Source organism: Plutella xylostella, chromosome 19, assembly GCF_932276165.1.
Source record: "Plutella xylostella chromosome 19, ilPluXylo3.1, whole genome shotgun sequence".
Classification (NCBI taxonomy): Eukaryota; Metazoa; Arthropoda; class Insecta; order Lepidoptera; family Plutellidae; genus Plutella; species Plutella xylostella.
In genome coordinates, this window is record NC_063999.1 from 8,972,711 (window position 1) to 8,993,726 (window position 21,016).

Consider the following 21,016-nt stretch of genomic DNA (forward strand, 5'->3'; position numbering starts at 1 on the left):
AAGAAGGAGAGAGAACCACTGCGCAACCGTATGAAGAACAAAGTGCACATGACAAGAGCGGACAACTATGAAGAAGAAATAAGCGACAGCAGTGCCGAGTCCGAGAACGAGTCGATCATCGACGACGATGAAGAATACCACCAAGTTATGTTGACCTCTCGGAAGGACAATCAAGAGTGCTAAGCCTGCAGTGACAAACACGCTCTGAAATCATGCAAGAAGTTTATGAAGCTACCACTGGAAGAAAAATGGGAGGTTGCCAAGAAGGCATACGTGTGTTTTCGATGCCTGAGCTCCACACACCGGGGTTTCAACTGCCGCGCGAAACCATGTGGAAAAAACGGGTGCAGAGGATCACATCACAGGCTCCTCCACCGAGACAAGGAAGGCGAGAAGGAGTCGGCCGAGCCTAAAGACACACAACCCACGAATACACCACAGCAAGCTAAAGACAAGCAGACGCACTCAGTGAACACCCTGTGCACCATGAAAGGATACCTGAAGATAGTGCCGCTGAAGTTATACGGCCCGAAGAATACTACTGAAGTCTACGCCCTGCTGGATGAAGGAGCCACCATCACACTCATAGAGGAAGAAGTGGCCGACTGCATCGGAGCCACCGGTCCAAAGGAAGGTCTATGCATAGAAGGCATCGGCGGACATCGAATGAACGAGCCCGACTCAAGGCGGCTGAAACTGAAGATTCAAGGAAGATACGCACGAAACATTGAAAAAATGAATGCCTACACGATTTCGAAGCTGAGCATTTCGTCACAAATGGTGCCACACACACTAATAGAAGACTGTCCGCACCTATCCGACATCGCCGACGTGATTACCTACGACAACGTGCGGCCGAGAATAGTGATTGGACAAGACAACTGGCATCTAATCATATCACAAGACGTGAAATCCGGAGACCGAAACAAACCTGTAGCCTCACTCACAAGACTAGGCTGGACACTACACGGTTGTGCAACATTCAGCACAAGACCAGTGATAGCCGTGAACCACATACGAACCACTCGCGAAGACAAGATGGACGAGCTAATCAAACATCACTTCAGCATCGAGTCTCTGGGCGTAACTCCCAAAACGCCTTCAAATGACCCCGAGAAGAAAGCCAACGAGATACTGGAAGCAACATGCCGACGACTACCCGAAGGCCGACTCGAAGCAGGTCTATTATGGAGAACTCCGAATGAAACTATGCCAAACAACCGCGAAAATGCAATGAAGCGACTAATCGGTATAGAAAAACGACTGAAGAAAGATGAAAAGCTGAAATGCGAGTATGAGAAGCAAATAAGAAACTTACTCGACAGTGACTACGCTGAACCAGTACCTGGACCGTCTACATCATCGAGAACCTGGTACTTACCTCATTTTGCCGTCGTGCATCCCCAGAAAGGGAAGGTTCGCCTGGTGTTCGACGCAGCCGCAAGAAGTGGCGGAAAATGTCTAAATGACGCGCTACTGACTGGACCCGACCTACTCCAATCATTATTCGGAGTACTACTGCGATTCAGAGAGGGACCGATAGCAGTCGTGAGTGACATCAAGGAAATGTTCCTCCGCATTCAAGTGTGCGAGCAAGACAGAGATAGTCTCAGATTCCTGTGGAGAGAAAAGGACAGCGAGAAGCCGAAAGAATATCGAATGAAATCACTCATATTCGGCGCAGCATCGTCACCGTGCACCGCAATATATGCAAAAAATCGCAACGCAGCCGACTTCAAAGAAAAATACCCAGAGGCGGTACAAGCCATAGAACGCAACCACTACATGGACGACTACCTACAAAGTTTTCAGTCTGAAGAAACCGCGAAAAGTGTCATCTCAGAAGTCGACTACATACACAAACAAGGCGGATTTCTACTCAGAGGATGGGCTAGCAACAGGCCACAAATATTAGAACAGTTCCCCGAAGACGTGCGAAACAACGGTTCTATCGACCTGGGAAAAGATAGCGAACAAGTCGAGAAAACACTGGGACTCCGATGGAACGTGTCTTCAGATCAACTCAACTTCACGCTGAACCTGCGAAACACACCGTCTGACGCCATAGAGGGCACGAGACCGCCAACGAAACGCGAGGCAACAAGCGCAGTAATGTCCGTGTTCGACCCGCTCGGGCTGGCCTCGCCGATAACTGTACAAGGAAGAGCTATGCTGCAAGATGTATGCCGCACGGGCATCGGATGGGACGAGCCTCTGAAAGAAAATGAAGAACGAAAATGGAAAACGTGGCTGCAAGACCTGAAAAAGCTACAAGACCTGAATATACCTAGATGCACTACAACGAAACTAACTGAAGGCGAAATTCACGTATTCTGCGACGCGAGTGAAAAGGCATATGCAACAGCAATATACTGGCGAGCAATACACCCCGATGGTCACGTCGAAGTAAAGCTGTTGTCAGGAAAGTCACGGGTGGCACCACTCAAGCCCGTGTCTATCCCACGCTTAGAACTGCAAGCTGCACTACTGGGCTGCCGCCTAGCCGCCACAGTAACAAAGGAAACGGACTTAACAATAAACAAGTCTACCTACTGGACCGACTCGAGAACTGTCCTCGCATGGATAAAGTCGGACCCGAGAACATTCAAGCCCTTCGTCGCACACCGACTAGCCGAAATTGAAGATCACACGAAGCCAACTCAGTGGAGATGGATACCTACTGCTCAGAATGTCGCAGACGACGCTACACGAAACGCGCCCTCTCACTTCGACATACAACACAGATGGTTCACAGGCCCACCGTTCCTCTACTGTGATGAATCAGAATGGCCAGAAGACAAGAGCTCTCCCAACATACCAACTACCGGTGAAGAAAAACCAAACTGCGCCCTGCACGTCATCAACACTGAAGAACAGCTCATCAAACCTGAAAAGTTTTCAAAATTCACGCGACTGCTACGAGCGACCGCCCGCGTGTTTCAAGCCGTCGACATATTCAAGAAACTAATTAAATCAAGAAAAAATCAAATTCAAGTAACTAAGAAAATTACACAAGATACCACTTGGCGTATCAAGAAGACTGCCAAAACCATCCCGCGCAAAATTGTTCCTACTCAACAACGGAGCACAATAAATTACGTGATACTTACGCAAGAATACCTAAACAAAGCTGAAAAATACCTAATCCGCAAGATACAAGACGACTGCTTCAAGAGCGAAAAACATCACCTGAAAAATAACACCAAAATACCTAAAAGCTCAAAACTGAAAAACCTGACGCTCACGCTGAAAACTGAAGACGACATAATATACCTATCAACGAGAGTCGGCGCCGCTCCATACCTACCTCACGACTACAAGAACCCCGCCGTGCTCGATGGAAGTCACTACGTCACGCTCCTACTCATCGAAGAGAAACACCGACAACTTCACCATGGCAACCATCAAACAGTCATGAATGAGATAAGACAACGATACTACGTGACGAAATTACGTAACTCCGTGAAGAAGATAACAAGAGAATGCCTAACGTGCAAAATACGCCGACAGAAACCACAGAGTGCTCCCCTGGGCGACCTACCTAAAGAAAGACTGAATAGGTATCAACGGCCCTTCACATGTACCGCCGTGGACTACTTTGGCCCAATGACTGTGACAGTTGGAAGACGTCATGAAAAACGCTGGGGTGCATTATTCACATGCCTGACTACGCGCGCAATCCATCTAGAGTTGGCCAACTCACTCTCAACCGACTCTATGATACTGGCGCTGAGGCGAATGGCTGCCCGCAGATCGACCCCTGCAACAATATACAGCGACAACGGAACTAACTTTGTGGGTGCGAACAAAGAACTTCAAGAACAGCTGAAAAGTCTATCACAAACAGACTTAGTACGAGAAACTGAAAACTACGGAATCACGTGGAAATTCATCCCTCCCGGGGCCCCACACATGGGCGGAGCCTGGGAACGCCTCGTACGCTCCGTGAAGACAGCACTAGCAGCAACTCTGAATGAAAGATCGCCCAAAGAAGAGGTGCTTCACACACTACTCCTGGAAGTCGAACATGTGGTAAACTCAAGGCCACTCACTGAAATAAGTCTAGACCCAGACGCAGAGGAAGCACTAACACCTAACCACTTTCTGATTGGAAAATCATGTGGTCTGCCGACACTGGGAACATTTCACAATAGTTCTCTTGTTGGTACTGCGACGTGGAAGACCTGCCAACTCCTAGCAGATCACTTCTGGGCACGATGGACGAAGGAGTACCTACCTACACTGCTGCCACGCCGCCACCCAGGCCGACCTTACACTAACCCAAAGGTCGGTGACATCGTACTAATCGTGGACTCTTCACTACCACGTGGTACGTGGCCTAAAGGCGAGATCGTCGCGACACGCCCTGGACCAGACGGCACAGTAAGAATCGTCGACGTGAGAACCAAGCACGGCATCCTGCGAAGACCTGCAACGAGGCTGATCATCCTGACGACCACAGCACCACCCGATATGACTTCAGCATCCTGCCGCCAGAACCTGCAACCGGTTACTACGTAACGAGGGGGAGACTGTTGACGACGAATGCTGAAAAATATACGCACCGCGGTAAACAATGCCAAAAAACGGCCATGTTTATTCTGCGCTAAGCAGATAGCGCTTGCGTGACCAATTCCGCCTGGGTCTTATTTTTTGTGAAAATTTGATTGTCTTATTTACCTTTTTTCTGTTTAAAATCATGATGATTATGTTTATTTTGTTTATGTACATAAGTTATTAACTAGTTTTAAGTTCAATAAAGAGATATTGATGATTGTGCATCGTTAGAAATCACTTAGTAAAATGTAAGGAAAATTGTTATAACTTTTTAGTTTATGTACCTAGAGTAGGTGTGTTTTATTTCCCCGCTAGATTATTTAGTAATTAAGTTGATTAAAACGTTAAAATGTACATAGGTTAAGTCTTTATAATAAATAAATGCGTTTGAAACAGTAAAGGGAAGCAAAAGAGGGCAATAAAAAATGCGTAAAAAGCGAGGTTCGTCTGTGCGGCATAGCTTCGAGGTAGCTAAGCAACCATTTCGCTAGGTTGAATTCGTACTACGCCAGCCGAACAGAGGAACAATAAGAAGACTAGAAGAAGCCTGAAAACACTTCTGCCTCCCTTTCTGCTCACTTTTCAAGAAAGAAACTGGAGTTTTACTTCTGCCCCGGTCACCTGCCTAAGCCTAGGTATTCAACAACCTTAGAAGCAAGTTCAAGTGGATTACGGCCATCGGTTATCTTCGTTTTGCAACTGTAAGCAATCCGCTACATGGACAGTGAAATAAAATTGTCGTGTTTGACCGACATCGGAAACATTTGAACTTTTTGTCAGCTTGCTTGCTACTACTTACCTACTTGTATGCATATTATATATCCTATGAATATTACCTATACATAAGTGAAGTACCAGGCAGTCAGGCAAGAACAAGAGGTTGCGTAAACCAGCCGGCTGCAAGAATGGGGTCACTTCCGAACGGTCTACAGACCTAAAATCATACACGTTTCAACCAGCAATCAACCTTATCACAAACACAGTAAGTCGAAATTAGAGTGCCATATAAGTTTTATTGCGAACTTGTAAGCTGTACCAAGTCACACCAAGAGATAAGATATGCCTTGGTCAACAAATTTTCTAGAATGCAGTGCACATCGGCATCTAATTAGGCATGCCATATAGGTATAATCTCAAATTTAGTGGTGCAGATGGGTGCAGTGAAAGATAATTTGAATGAACTAAACTATTCAATATCAAGCAAGGAATAATTAAGCTAGCTTACTGAGTGACGTATAAACTTAACTTTGTACAACTCCGGCGCGCACTGAGCAGTCAGCGATTGACAATCTAATCTGAGTAGCTAAGTCTTTGACCACGATGAAAAACTTGTGCCTTCAGCGAAAGCTGAAATAGCAGCTTAGAAAAAAACAATATTTTTACAGGCCTCTGTACTGTGAATGTGTTTAGTGTTGTCAAGTTTTCTTGATGCCTTCAACCTAGAAAAACTAAACTGAACTAAACTTAAAATTAAATGTTTCACTTGAGTATTTATTTCCTGTGTTTATCACGTTAGCTGATATTGGTTGTTATTATCTTTATCTTGGTAGGTATTCGTCAACTATGGATGCAACTACTCAATATCTTGGTAATCAGATAACATTTCTTGGAAGTTCGCGAGGAAAACACCTAATTAAATAATTTTATATGATTTGACAACCCGCAGATTCAGTTTGGGGCAAAGGTATGATGACCCTCTTAGATTGGCAAGGCTATCTGGTACGTATCACTACTACTACTAGGGTTGCTTTGCCGTAGCTGGGGTTTATCTACAAATTTCCTTCTTCATCTTACTTATTAGTTTAGGTATACAGTTTATACACCAAGCCCCAATAAAGTGCTTTTTCGGGAAAGTACTAGCAGCACAACCCTCAATACTTCAGGCAATACATAGGCTGTGCAGCCAGTTAGGTACCTATATTCTTCGCTAAACTCCTACCAGCGAAGGTACCGTTTGAAAAGAGAAAGCCAAACAGTGATACGAAAGATAAAATGACTTTGTTTGTTTGCAAGTTTCCTTTTGCAAACCCCCGCCCACGCACTGTTAAATGCGCTTTGCCTTTCATGGACAATTTTATGATATTTCTTTGGGTTAAAGAACTTTAGGAGCTTGATTTATATTTTTTATTGTGTCTGATTGGACTTTTATCTTTAAAAGCTTTTGGTATGCCCATTTGTGGCTTGGATAATTTATTATTGAATAGGAAGAAAAATTCGTTAGATTTTTAGTTTACTTCTACTTCAGACGTTAAGAGTTAGCCCTGCTTGAACGTCCTCTTATTCATTTAACTATAATGATTGTATGGAATTGTAATATAATCACGGTTCACCTTTATTTTTTTAAATTATTACTGACTACAGCTAAGTATTATACTAATAATATTAGACGAATAAATTTGATACAAATAAGCAACTGTTTCATACTTACCTATACAATAGGGTACGTAGACCTAAGATCTACCTAGCTACCTATAAGTGCCCTACATTTGTATAAAATTCCCAGACACCTGCTGTGTGGCGGTATATCGCAGCTATGTACTTACTTCATTATCTCGTTTGCACATGACATGACCAATGCTGATATGTGCGAGCGAACTCGCGATAAGAAATACCCATATTATGTACTACCACATGAGCTAAAGCAGACCATGCTACTTGGTAATAAGGTTTATTAAGTGACCGTCGATTTATCTTGACCATAGTTTTATTCCGTAAATTTTTGAAGCCAAATGATGTGAAGGTTTTGTTGTCTCACAGCATAATCCACCGCTCCCACATACCTCAATAAAAGCTATCATCATCATCACAACCCATCATGTCCCAACTGCTGGGCACGGGTCTCCTTCCATTGAAGGAAGGGTTTTTAGGCCTTATTCTACTATGCTGACGCAGGTTTAGTACGGGTTGGTGGACCCGCTATACACATAGCTACTTAGATTAATAAAGAACAAATAAAAAAGGGCGACGACCTATAGAAATATGAAGATAGTCGAGCGCGCTCGAATTAACTGACTTTAATAATAATAATTATAATAATAATAATCTTTATTTGCACACCATGAAACATAACTTAAATTTAACTTAATTAACATACATGCACAAATGGCGGTCTTATCGCTAAGAATCAATCATAATGCTTAAATTAAACCTATAAAGCACCTATTTACTCTATGGACAGAGTCATGTCATCTTGCATTGCATGCTTTTGGAGATGAGGTTGCAATTTATCAGTGTATTTCCCAACGGCAGGTGAATGTACTTACCCAATAATGAGAATCTTTCATTAAGGTATTCTGAAATCACGAAAAAAATCAGCTGCTCCATCCATACCTACCTACATTTCAAAATTTACTAGCGCCTCCCCTCAGTTAGGTATAGTTGAATTATTTACAATGTTCTAAGGTTGTAAATATTTGGTTTTAATCCTAACTAATATTACAAATGCGAAAGTAACTGTTTCTGTCTGTCTGTCTGTTACTCTTTCAGGCCAAAAATACTGAATGGATTTGAATGAAACTTGGTATACATACGGTCTAGACCCTGAGCAAGAACATAGGCTACTTTTTATCCCGGAATTCCCACGGGAAAACTTTTTAAGGCGAAGCGAAGCTCGCGGGAACAGCTATCTCTTAATAATTTTTAATAAGCTACCACGTAGCTAGTAGATTAGATACTCCCACAGTCCACCGGCACATGTGGCGGAGGTTGAATGTACCATTGTGCCGGCGCGTGTGTAGTTCAGTGCCATTCCCCCCAAATACGAGTATACTAACAATGAGGGATCGTTGCCATACAAAAAATATTTTCGGATTCAAATGTCAATGACACGAACGGCTTTTAGCTCTGGAGCCCTATCGCGAAGTCAAAACGAAAGCATTTACGAAGTAATTAGTGTTAAATTCGATACATTTTGGATCCGGAAATAGTTGTCAAAATAACTTCGCGATAGGGAGCCTCATTCTGCTGCTAAACTTTTTGTACTTAATTGTTATATAAGTATAAATTTATAAACACTCACAAAATAGACAAATTACCTTTACAACACAATTTTAAAAACAGACTTAAATTATTTAGGTACTAACATAAAAAGGCGGGCTCATTGCCAAAAAGCAATTCCTTTCAGACACCCTTCGATCGGTAGAGAGCTAATTGTTATGTTGACAACTGCTGGAGAGCTATTAGTTATTTGACAATAATTAAAAGATTTTAATGTTATAATTGCTTGATTTTATATTCAATTTGAATCAGCCGAAAAGAGGCATATCGAATTTAGTCGTTAAGTTTCTTAATTGATATGGAAATTAAACTGACTGTGGAGTTACTTTTGATTACGTCGATTACTTCATTAGGAAAATTAAGGTCACAATTAAGTAACTAACTAACTAAAACCACAGAATAAATGAAAAAGTTCAATTTAATGATGCCGTCTGCAATAGTATAGAAGTAGGTAAGTACATTTAACAACGCTTCAGAATGACCTACAACTAAAAACGTAAGTATAAGCACAGAATAATAACTAGTGTATAAGTAATATTTAAATCAATTTAAATTAAATATTTAAAAAATTGGCGTAATTTCGTGTCGACATTTGGTACCTACTTACTTAAGTGGATTTTTTCCCAAAGGGACAGTTTAGCCAATTGGCAGTCATTTAGTCAACTAACTAAACTTCTTAAAAATGTATGTACACACTTACTTATGTGTAAAATAAAAAACATTGTGTTGGTTGGCGACCATTAATTGATGACAAAGTACATCCCTTGGCAGAGAAACCTGACCCCTCCCATAAGCATTGTTACTATAAAAGGGGGGTCAGGTTTCTCTGCCCCTGACCGTACTTAACACATTTTTTTTTAAATAAGTACGTGCAGAAAAACTGCAGACTTTATAGTACGTAAAAACACAGTAAGTAAATAAAAAAATACGTATTTAAATATAATGTGTTAGCACACGTGCAAAGAGGCGTGACGTTGACACGTGCGTGAGTGTGTGTGTGTGTGTGGTTCTTTGTTTGTAGTGAACAAAGAAATTCCCTTTTGTACGCGGTTGACTTGATTCTTGATAAACATACATAAATTAATGCTTTTTGGTTTAGCAAATAAAATGTAGAATTAATACTTTAGTAGATATTCTACATACAGGTGCTTTATTTAACGGGAAATTAGTTATTAACTAAGTTTATAAGTACCTTTGATTATATCATCAAAGTTAAGTAACATAAGTACTTAAATATATTGTGAAAGTATTTTCTCTTGAAAATTTAAAATGTAAAAATCATGAAAATGACCCATACTGCAACAATGTCCAACAATTGAGGCCCTGGCTATATCTTATCTTATCTCAAAGTTAGGCATTTAACATTTCTATGTGTGTTATTTTCATGAGCCCGACACTATACTTAATATGTACCTAGTATACCTACTAGGGCATGCAATACCGGAACAATTTTCAATACCGGTATTGAGTTCCGGTATTACAATTCAATACCGGGATCCCGGTTTTAATACCGGTATTAGACTTCCTTGTAATAAATGGCATATACTGTGTTTAAAGGTCGTATACATCAAAATAAAACAAGAAAATGCAATCATATTCTGTATTTTGTTGTAGATTTTTACGAGAAATCAGTTTTATAGTTTAAATTTTAGAATAAACTATTTTTTTACATCCGGTGCCGGTTTACGCATGGTCAACAGTAGATTTCTAGCAGCCGAAAACTGCATTAAACGGTTGGGAACAAGTGCGCTTTCACAGTATATACACACACAAGGCTAACTAAATCTTAATCGCTTTATTTATAGCCTAAAAAAGTCCGATTCCGGTATTACTTCAATACCGGTATTAACTTTCAATACCGGTATTGAAAAAAGCGGGAATTTTGTACGGGATCCCGGTATTACGAATACCGGTATTGCGGTATTGCATGCCCTAATACCTACCTATGTAGATGGGTACAAACTACAGTAAGTAAAGGAAAGTGTGTCAGACTCTGTTTAACAATTTGTTACCAAACATTATTCAACCAATGAACCCAAGATACTCAAATTCAAGAACACCGTTTGAAAAAAGGCTTTTAATGTTGCCAGTTTTAACTGCCTCTGTGGTCTAGTGGTAGAAGCTTCGCTTCATGGCCCAGAGGTCCCGGGTTCGATTCCCGGGTGGGACCATCAATTTGTGTTTCTAAATTGTGGTTCTAAGTTTGGTTAGGACATAGACACTTGGACACTTTTTCAACAAGAGGGTCATCCTCGTGGGCGATTTTAACGTAGATCTTTTAGCGGATAGTAACCATAAGAATGACTTTTTGAATCTCTTGACTTGTTTTAATTTTAGACCGCTCATTGATGATGTAACTTTTATTCGTAACAACTCACAATCGTGCATTGACAACGTATTGACAAACCTTCCTAATGATGACATACTGAATATTAAAATTGACCATAACAATATGGCAGATGGCCACGCAGGTATCACAGCCACATACAAGACTTCAGCTTCTTCCGCCAGCCGCAATGGTAACAGTCAATTTATTTACAAAGAGCAAAGAGTTTTCAGTACTAAAAATAATAATACTTTCAGGAGTAAAATTCAGAACCAAAACTGGAATTCGCTTGGCATAAACGGATTTTTACACAGATTCTCAGAAATATTCAATTGCAGCTTTGTTAAGCGGACGAAGAAAATTCACCTGAATAAGGAAAACAAGATTCAGTGGATATCAAAAGGTTTAAGGGTTTCCAGCAAAATGAAGCGTTTCTTAGGTTCCGGAAACCGAACCAATGATGAATCGGTATTACAATACAAGCACAGATACATTTCACTTTATCGTAAGGTTATACGGGCACTAAAAAAGAACACTGTCACGAAAGAACTTTCCAAATCAGAATTTTCATCAAAATCAATATGGAAAGTAATCAACAAACATCGGAACAAAGAAATACAAAAAGCAAAAGAAAAAATAATACTTAAAGAAGAAAATAGGATTATAGATGACCCTAAAATAATTGTAGACTTATTTAGTAAAGTTTTTGACAATAGTGAACAAGTAGTTACAGAAAATTTTAATACATCACATTCCATACTTACAGACAGCACAGATAGAGTAGAACAAAACATGCATCTTAAAACTGTCACATCAGAGGAGCTTATAAAATTAGTAGCCAAAATGAAAAACAAGTGGTCATGTGGTTACGATGATATACCTATAAGCGTCATAAAGGAAAATATCGATATCTTGGCTGAACCATTGGCTATCTTCTTTAACAACTGTATGGAACATATTATATTTCCAGAACAGTTAAAAATTGCTAAAATACTACCGATTTTTAAAAAAGGCTCTAGAACTGACCCAAAAAAGTATAGACCGATCTCATTGCTACCAACCTTATCCAAACTGTATGAAAAACTACTCAAACACAGACTGATAGTACACTTAAATACCAACAAGGTATTAAACTATAGACAGTTTGGCTATCAGAAGGGAGTTGGTACAATAGATGCCATTGAGTCACTTGTCGACGACACTATAAAGAAGCTGAACGATCGTAAGAAGGTGCTTGGTTTATTTCTAGATTTAAGTGCAGCTTTTGACACAGTCGACCACTCAATATTACTAACTAAATTAGAACACTACGGAGTAAGAGGACAAGCGTTTGACATATTTAAAAATTATTTACAAAATAGACATCAATTTGTTGAATTAAAATGTGACGACAACGGCACAGAAAGGGTTGTTAAGTCTAAAATGGTTAAGGTGACGAGAGGTGTTCCTCAGGGATCAATTCTGGGCCCAATCTTCTTCATCACCTTCACAAATGATCTCATCAGCTATATGTACCGAAATATCCCAAATATTGAATTAGTTTTATACGCAGATGATACAAACGCGGTACTGTATGCTGACGACCTTAACACACTGAATCAAAACGTTAGAGCAGCTCTCACAGCTTTCGATACATGGTTCAGTAGCAACAATCTCCACTTGAACCCAAATAAAACTAGTGCTATTATCTTCAGAAACACAGCCAGAAATCATGATACGCTGGATATTGAGTTCAAAGGAGATAAGATCGGTTTGGTTGAAGAAGTCAAGTTCTTAGGTGTTACCATTGACACATTCCTGAACTGGAAGCAGGAGCTTATATCAATAGAGGGTTCAATTAGTTCAGCATGCTTTGCTATCAGAAGCTTAAGAGATGAGCTTAGCCTCGAACGTCTCAAAATGGTATAGGTACTTTGCATTAGTGGAGTCGAGGTTAAGATACAGCATAATGTTCTGGGGTCAAAGTCATTACTACAATATGAGGAAAGCGTTCGTAAGTCAAAAACGGGCCATACGAACAATGGTACGAATTGCACCCTGGGTCTCCTGTAGAGAATTTTTTGTTAGGTTGGGTATCTTAACCGTCCCTTCCTTATACATTTTAGTACTTTTAACTTACCTCGCTAAAAACTTGCCTAGGTATGAGTCAGCTAACGAGAGAACGACAAGAAACAAGTCGAGACGGAAAGAAATTCGTATTGAAATGTTGACGGCTAGACTGAAAATTGCGAAACACTGTGCGCGATACCAGGCAGTTTTCCTATATAACAAGCTTCCAATCGACTTAAAACAAATTGACAATGTCACAAGGTTTGAAAACGGTTTGCGTGCCTTCTTGTTGGAAAAGTGCTTCTACACATTAGATGAATATATCAATATGCATGATTGATTTTGACATTTTAATTGTATTAACTTCATAATTATTATTATTTTTTTTTTTATTCATTATTAATTGACTCTAATTTATAACTATAATTTATTTATTCAATACTATTAAGTGTAAATATGTACTGCATGCAACAATTTATATTTTAATTTTTCTTGATTTAGTTTTTAGTTGTAAGTATTTTTAAGTGACATTCAGATACAATTTATTATTGTGAATTGAATAAATGATTGATTGATTGATAGAAGGCTGATCACCTGATGTCCGAAACAGTGAAACGATCCATGCTGTCGGATGGGCATGTAAAGCAGTCGGTCCTGCGCCTAGCTCTCTCCAGTCGTGTCGGTCAATCCGTCCCATTGGGTTATGAGAGTGATGGAACAGAGAGTGCTCCTGTGTACTGCGCACACACTTGGGCACTATAATCTACTCCTGCGTAGATGGCTGATCTCAAATGAGATTGGCCGCCGTAGTCGAAATTCGGCTAGGAGGACATTATTATTATTAATGTTGCCAGTATACAGTCATCATCATCACGACCCATTACGTCCCCACTGCTGGGGCACGGGTCTCCTTCCAATGAAGGAAGGGTTTAGGCCTAGTCCACCACGCTGGCCAAGTGCGGGTTGGTGGACGAAAACACAAGCAAGCTTGTGCTGAGAGAGTTGTCGGGTAAGTGGGCAACCCGACTGTCAGATGTTTTCAAGCCGCCCGGAGGCCTCTGACTATGCTTAACGACTGCTGCCGAAGCAGCAACCGGGACCCACGGCTTAACGTGCCGTCCGAAGCATGGAAGCGTCCAGAAAAGCACCACTTGAAATTGGTTACCCATCCAATGGCTGACCGTGTCAGTTGTTGCTTAACCTCAACGATCAGTTACGATCACTGAGGCCCGCTCGACTACGGACGCTTCAGTATGTATATATACAGTCATGTACTTATTTAAATCTAAATACTACTATACTATATTATGAATTAGAGGAAATTGAGAAAATTAAGTAGTTAACTTTATTTTTAAACGCTTCTTCCATTCAAAGGTTGTCAGATAGAGATTGCTATAATCAAAAAAGGGCCTTACCTTTTATGTGCTGTTTCATTTTTGGTGTAAGTAGAGAGTGTTGTAAATACTGGCATAAACCTACCTACCTACCTAACTTAGCCATATATATACGAGTACCTCGCCTCGGCAGGACATAAAGAAGGCTTTGTTTGACAGTGGGCCTCGTGAAATCTGCGTAGAAAGTTCGCGAAGGCTGTGTAAACAAACGTAGTCTTTGTTGCGCTATTAATAAGGATGTGCAGCTGCATCTACGTAGCTTTGCAATTAAGTAATGTTAGTATTAGTACTAATATCTACTATGTATATAAGTTTCCATGGAGATATTTATGAAAAAAACTTTGGGAAGTTTGGTTGAGTAAGTCAGTGCTTACTGGTACAAGTCTAGTCCGGGGCAGCCCTGTCAATTTTCTTTGCCTAAGACTGTACACGTATACATACGTGTAGTCGTCATGTAGTAAGGGGACACAATAAAGGAAATTACCAAAATACGTGCTTATACTTACTGTAAATCATTGGTATTATGCCATAAATCTTTCACTCATTCCCTCCCCTTTCCATTTCAGTAGATACTTAGGTACTTTACTGAGTAAAATAGGTATACTTACTCTCTATTACGTCACCATACGAATACAACGTTGGTTATTTAAAGAGACACAACAATAGACCGGTGCAATGAATCTTGTTGATTTATCCAACAAATGTGCGTGAACACACGTGCGGGGCGGAGCGTTGGGCGCGGGCCAGCGTGGTCTAACCGTGGTGGACTAGCGATTCAACATCGGCCGTTGGAATTATGGCAAAAGTAAGCTTACATGTACGGCAGTGACATCGTCGTAATCATCCACAACTGGAGAGAGATCTATCTCAAGGAGTTGTGGTATACTTTGTCCCCGGTCTTCATCATCCAACCACCACCAGCTACCAGCTACCGTACTAGCACCGACAAGCAGCGTCGTCGCTTCCCAAACTTCAGTCAGATCCATACAAGTTACGTTAGTGACTTACGTCAGATTTTACAGGCGAGTGACGATTCGGTGGTGGTAAGCCCACGGGTATTAACTGATGGCTGAATGAGGAAGGCCGAGGATGAAGACAGAGCGTCGTCGTGGCGGTCCTTGAGAGGCCATGTGAGCGGCGCTGCTTATTAAAGAAAGAAAGAAAGAAAAATATTTTTATTTGTCTCCATAACACATATTAAAATGGATTGTTAGTTGCTAATGTGTTGGGGCTGACTACTTCCTAGGATCTCTTCCATCCAACGACATCAACAGCGCTAGTCTTCTGACTCTACTGAGTTTTACACTCCGATGTCTGCTGGTAATTTGGTGGTTCATATTTTTCTAGATTGTTTTCTTTGATGGTGTTGTGGCATAGGCATGGAGTAGTGGACCAAAGTTTCCGCTTAACTTAGATATCTCATAATTAGCACAGAAAAGGATAAAAGTCTTAGCCGGGATTTCAACGCGATCAGTCGTCGCGGTCGTCACTGTAAACTGTTTTTTTACAGCTTCTGAATAAATTGCTTTTAGCACATCGACCGCACACAGAGTGTATTAATTGGACCCAGTCCAGTTTTTATACCTGAGCGAGGCAGGCGAACACCTGTGACCAATTAGATAATTAATTACTTAAAATTGTAATTGTTTAGGTAGATAGATACAAAGAAGTATTTTGAGGCATGTAAACCGATTAGCATTACGACAGAAAATACCTACTGCTTAATTTGTCGCTTGGTAAACCCCTCTTCCATGATTGTGTAAAAAGTACTTAGACCCACTCAGACCATAACTTATGTACACTATATTATTATGATAGGTTTTGTTATTTGTTTATAAATAAAATTGTAATAAACAACGATGAAACGGCATCAGACTGTTGTGTACACTGCATCAGCAATATATTAATTGTTGTTAGTAAATAATTGAGAAAAATACACAATACACATGGAAGCCGAGTATTGTAGGATGTTGTCAGGTGTATCGACATGATCCATTTATATTGAAGTACTTAGGTACCTACTTTTATAGAAATTTTTATTGATATTTTAACAGCCTCGTGTGTGTCTTACTTACCGGAAACGGAAATCCAGGATTCGCATTCGTCCTAATTTTTGTCTATGTCAATTTACATGAAATTCGCGTGTTTCCATTGTTGATACAAAAAATATGATATCAAAGTTACTTTTATTTTCTTAATTTAAATAGATCGTTAGTTTAATTTTGAATCTTTTGTTGATCAATAAGTATAGATGTTATGACACTTACTTAAATATTTTCCAACTTACGAGCATCATTCTTAGGTTGGAAAATTTTAAATTTAGTTACCTAATGATTATTGTAATTCTAGTTATGCATACAATCTTAAATTATTTAATCTTCTCTGTTGTTAATGTAATCTTATTTCACTGGGGGGTTTATATTATGTGATAGTAAAACCAACATGTCAATGGTATAATAAATCTTCATATTTATTATTTTCTTCTTCTTTTCCTTTATACAATATGTATTTCAGTATAAAACAATATTCTTTTTTGTTAAAGTCATAGAAATATATTATTTTAGTATAACTGTTCTTTATCTCTTATAATCTTACTATAGTAATGTTAACATTTCGTGACGAATCATTTCATATAAAAAAATAATACAACGAGGTTTCTTCACTTCGGACTTAGGACCTTATATAAAAATAGTCTTTTAAGACAGGTCTTGCAGGCGAAGGCCCCTCAATAGTCTATAACGATTCAACTTGTTAATTGGTACTATATTACTTATGCATTTACCTATATAGAAGACAATGGTACAGGCAGAACAATTGCTGTAGCTCATTTATGGTAACAAAAACAATTAAACATTATTTAGCTTTACTTTACAAAGCGTAGGCACTCGAGATTGCTACTTCATCCTAAAGGTACGAACATTCTCACTAGTAATAAATAGGTCCATTCTTGCTTACATCATTCATTCAATCATGTCTGTCACTCGTCATGTCTATTGGTCACCCAATGGTGTAACATCTTCCATTCGTCCACTACAGCATAACATATTATAATCGGACGGCCTCAAGTTACAAGTCACGTCCTAAAGAGCACCGGGTCAGTTCTGAGAAAACCTTTTTGGGGGTAAAAATTTTGCGCAACGCAAACTTTCTCATAATTTCATCAGCCATACGAAAATTCTCATTCGTCCATTCACACCCTCAATAAGCACTAATTTCAATCAAGGCAATACTAATGAACTCTTTTCACCGCAGCATTGTTCCAAGGAAAAAATAGCCTTGTGCAACAAAAATTGTGATTGGGAACGCCCGAACAACACTGTGGAACACATGGCCCGCACTCTGCGAGGGCGGCGCAGGCGGAATTTTAATTAGCAGAACATCCGCTCGTGACTTGATCCGATGCGACGTTGCCAACTTTACTATATCTATCTCTTTTGCACCACTGACAAACATTACAGACTCAACTTAATGGCTATCCCATTCTTTTTTGTCCTCGACTACATAAACTAATTTAACATTGAGGTCAAACGATGGCCAAGGGACTATTTCGCACCTTCAATTAGTGTTAAAACTACAGTTTAGGCAGTGTTGATTAAAATTTTATAGGAGTGGCAGCGGCAACATCGCATTTGTCGGCCCCCCGTATCTAAAAAGTAAATGACGTTGCACGTTTTATGCTCGCTTCTACATACAATGAGTGTGAGCAACAATACTGAAATAAGGAAAACAGACTCGCACCGCAATTATTACAGCAAGCTGAAGCTTTGTGATCTGCCAAAATCCCTTGCACACTCCAATGCACCTACAAACTCCTCGATTCTAATGACAGGCTTTGCAACCCTGGCCGCAGATTTCATGCAAACTTAACGACAATAAACCCACATCATTCATACGTTAACGTAGCGACTTCAACACATAACACTAGTTCACTAACTATATTTTACACGGTAAAATTAAGATCACAAATCGCTTTGTATGTTGCGTCCGAGCGGACGCGACTAGCATGGAATGTCGGTGACGCCGCGGGCCCGGCTCAGCACTCGATGGAGCAGCCGCCCTGGACGTGCTCCATGACCTGCTCCTTCAGCCGACACACGTGCTCCTTCAGCTTCACCACCATGGCCGCCAGCTCCACATTCTCACCCTTCAATATTTTCACTTTGTCCTCTAACTTTGAGATACGTTCCAGTTTGCGACGTCTGCATTTGGAAGCTGCGACTCGGTTTCTTTGCCGTTTGCGCTCCAGTTTGATACGTTCCTGGGAGTCCATGTCGATGGGGGACATGGGCGGCGAGTTGGACGCGCTGGGCACGGTCTGTGGCTCGTCTTTGACGACGGGCGTGGGGTAGCGCTCCGCGGGCCGGTCTAGGTCAGCGTACACTCGCCGCGCGCTCGCCTCGGGCTCGTTGTGATGCATTTTGTCCAAGATTTCAACGAATGGTCTCGCATACATTTCTTGTGCTTCCGTAGGCGCTTGAGGAAAAAGGACCGCTCCTCCAGGTGTGGGCGTTGCCGTGGTAATCATCCCGTTCTGTATGATGAGTTTCTCCAGGTCCGGCGACGCCAGCTTCAGCTGCAGCAGGTCGGGCGAGGACAGCACGGGCACGGAGCTCCTCGCCCGCTTCCCTCCGCGACCAAAGTCCAGGTCCAGCGTGAGGGTCCGCTTCAGGTTCTCCACGGGTGTGTTCATTGGGTACTGCTCGTCATAGAAGGTAGGCTCCATGCCGTGGCTTGAATGGCGAACCATGTGTTTGCACTAAACGCACAACAACACTGCGCGAACTTCAAAACTTTTCTAAGGGACACTGCACGTCCGTCTCCCGTAACGTTCTACTTGTTTCTAAACATTGGTAAGAACTGAACACTGCTTTTATGTCATGACTCAGATAAGCTATTTTTAGATATGGCGTGATCAACTCCGGCGGTGATTGGTCCAATATGACGTGATATTGAACGAAGCGGTGCTGTGATTGGCTAACCGGAATGTAACGAAGCTAGCGAGGCCGGCCACAGCGGGCTGTTTACGACTTGGTTCGTGCGATTACCGAGAATCGCGGGCACGTTGTCCATTTGCAGACAATGTCGTGCCATAAAACACTTTATTATAACAATTGCTTTATCGTTAGTTAAGTTATTTATGATTACAAGAGCGGTGTAAGAAGATACCACCCACACACTAAAATTATGTTTTAATAAAACAGTTCAAGTAAGCTTATATATGACTTGTATAATAATATAGTCGATGTCATTATTCAGGTTTTGACTAAGTAGAATAGACTGAAACAATGTTCCTAGCTATGAATAGAATACAAAATAACTACGTAGGTTTAAAAATACTTATTGCTTTTGATTACCAAGTTTAGGTAGTTATATACGTAGGTACTTAAGTATAAAATCACACTACACTCTCAATCTACTTGCATTTTTAATAAGGTCCACAAAAAAAATTATATTATAATACATACTTATTTCATTTAACTATTTTAAATTGTACTCAATATATAACTTATTCTTGTAAAATTAAAATAAAAAATCGTACCTAGACTACTTACGTTACGGTACTAAAGTTGAAACAATGTTGTATTCCAGACAATGGAAACGCGCAATCTGAAGTGAGGAATGAAGAGGGGGCGGGGGCGAACGAAGAAAATATATGGCGGTAATGGTGCAAGAGAGACAGTATGATATAAAATTCTACAAAACAGAAAGAGAAAATGGATATTTCTGTGCTTCCTCGCTTCGCCTTGCAGGAGATAAAAGAACGGACAAATAGAAGGAAAATAAAATAATGCATTTAAATATTAAATTCCTTTCTTTTAGGTTCTAAATATTTTTGTGAAATTAATGAATATTGGGGAATATTATTTACTGACTGTTGTACTTGCCGAAATTGAACTTGAACTTTGCAAGTAGTATCTATCTCGTAGGAATATACCTACCATTCCTATACCTATTCCATTATTTTATTTTTTACGTAAATAAGGTTGTAGAAATACCTACCTAGAAAATAGATTATTAAAGCATTTTTTAAAAAGATTTCTATTTAGAATTCGTTTCCAGATTATATTGTAGGTCGGTAAATTAATATACTTTAAGTAGGTAGGTACTTATTTTATTTCAGGACTGACTTGAACATTTATAAATACGACTACTTATTTAGTTGTAGTTGCAGGACCCAGTTCCGAAACCTAGATTTGTACTAGTGATGTAACGAATATTCGCATTCGCATTCGCATTCGCGAATATTCGCACATTTTTGGATATTCGCATTCGCATTCGCATTCGCAAAATTTTGTGCGAATGTTTTGCGAATATCAGTACTTATTAGAAAAAAGTATTTGAAAATAATGGTAGGTTAACAAAATCAAAATCCATTCGTCTATAACCTTTTATTACAAGTTACCCTCTTAATCTCATTACCTTTATAATTTGGTATTTATTTAATTATTTTTTTGGGCAATGAAACTTTAGAAATATTTAATACAAGGTGGGCCAAAAGTAATCACCCTATTGGAAGTTGCTCTCATTTGTACAAATGGACGCCAATTTCATTTTTTTTTATATTGGTGGACTAGACAAATGCAGAATACAAGTTCAGAGGCCATGGAGTGATATACTCCCCAAGATCGCGGAATAATTGTGTATACTTATTCAGTATTCGGGACGCCTTTTTTTTAGTTTTATCTGTCATTCG

At 40.1% G+C, this 21,016-nt stretch overlaps 2 protein-coding genes across 2 annotated transcripts; one reads left to right on the top strand and one right to left on the bottom strand.

The window, feature by feature from the left end:
* The first annotated feature begins 225 nt into the window (after nucleotides 1–225).
* LOC125490011 lies at nucleotides 226–11,663 on the top strand. Its single transcript, XM_048627945.1, has 2 exons — nucleotides 226–4,032; nucleotides 11,646–11,663. Exons 1-2 carry the CDS (start codon nucleotides 226–228, stop codon nucleotides 11,661–11,663), a joined length of 3,825 nt encoding a protein of 1,274 aa, XP_048483902.1.
* A 5,104-nt stretch (nucleotides 11,664–16,767) lies between these two features.
* On the bottom strand, nucleotides 16,768–19,175 carry LOC105388607 (transcription factor Jra). The gene has a single exon (XM_011559543.3). The coding sequence runs from the start codon at nucleotides 19,067–19,069 to the stop codon at nucleotides 18,356–18,358; it is 714 nt and encodes a 237-aa protein (XP_011557845.1). The 5' UTR covers nucleotides 19,070–19,175; the 3' UTR covers nucleotides 16,768–18,355.
* Between the last annotated feature and the right edge of the window lie 1,841 nt (nucleotides 19,176–21,016).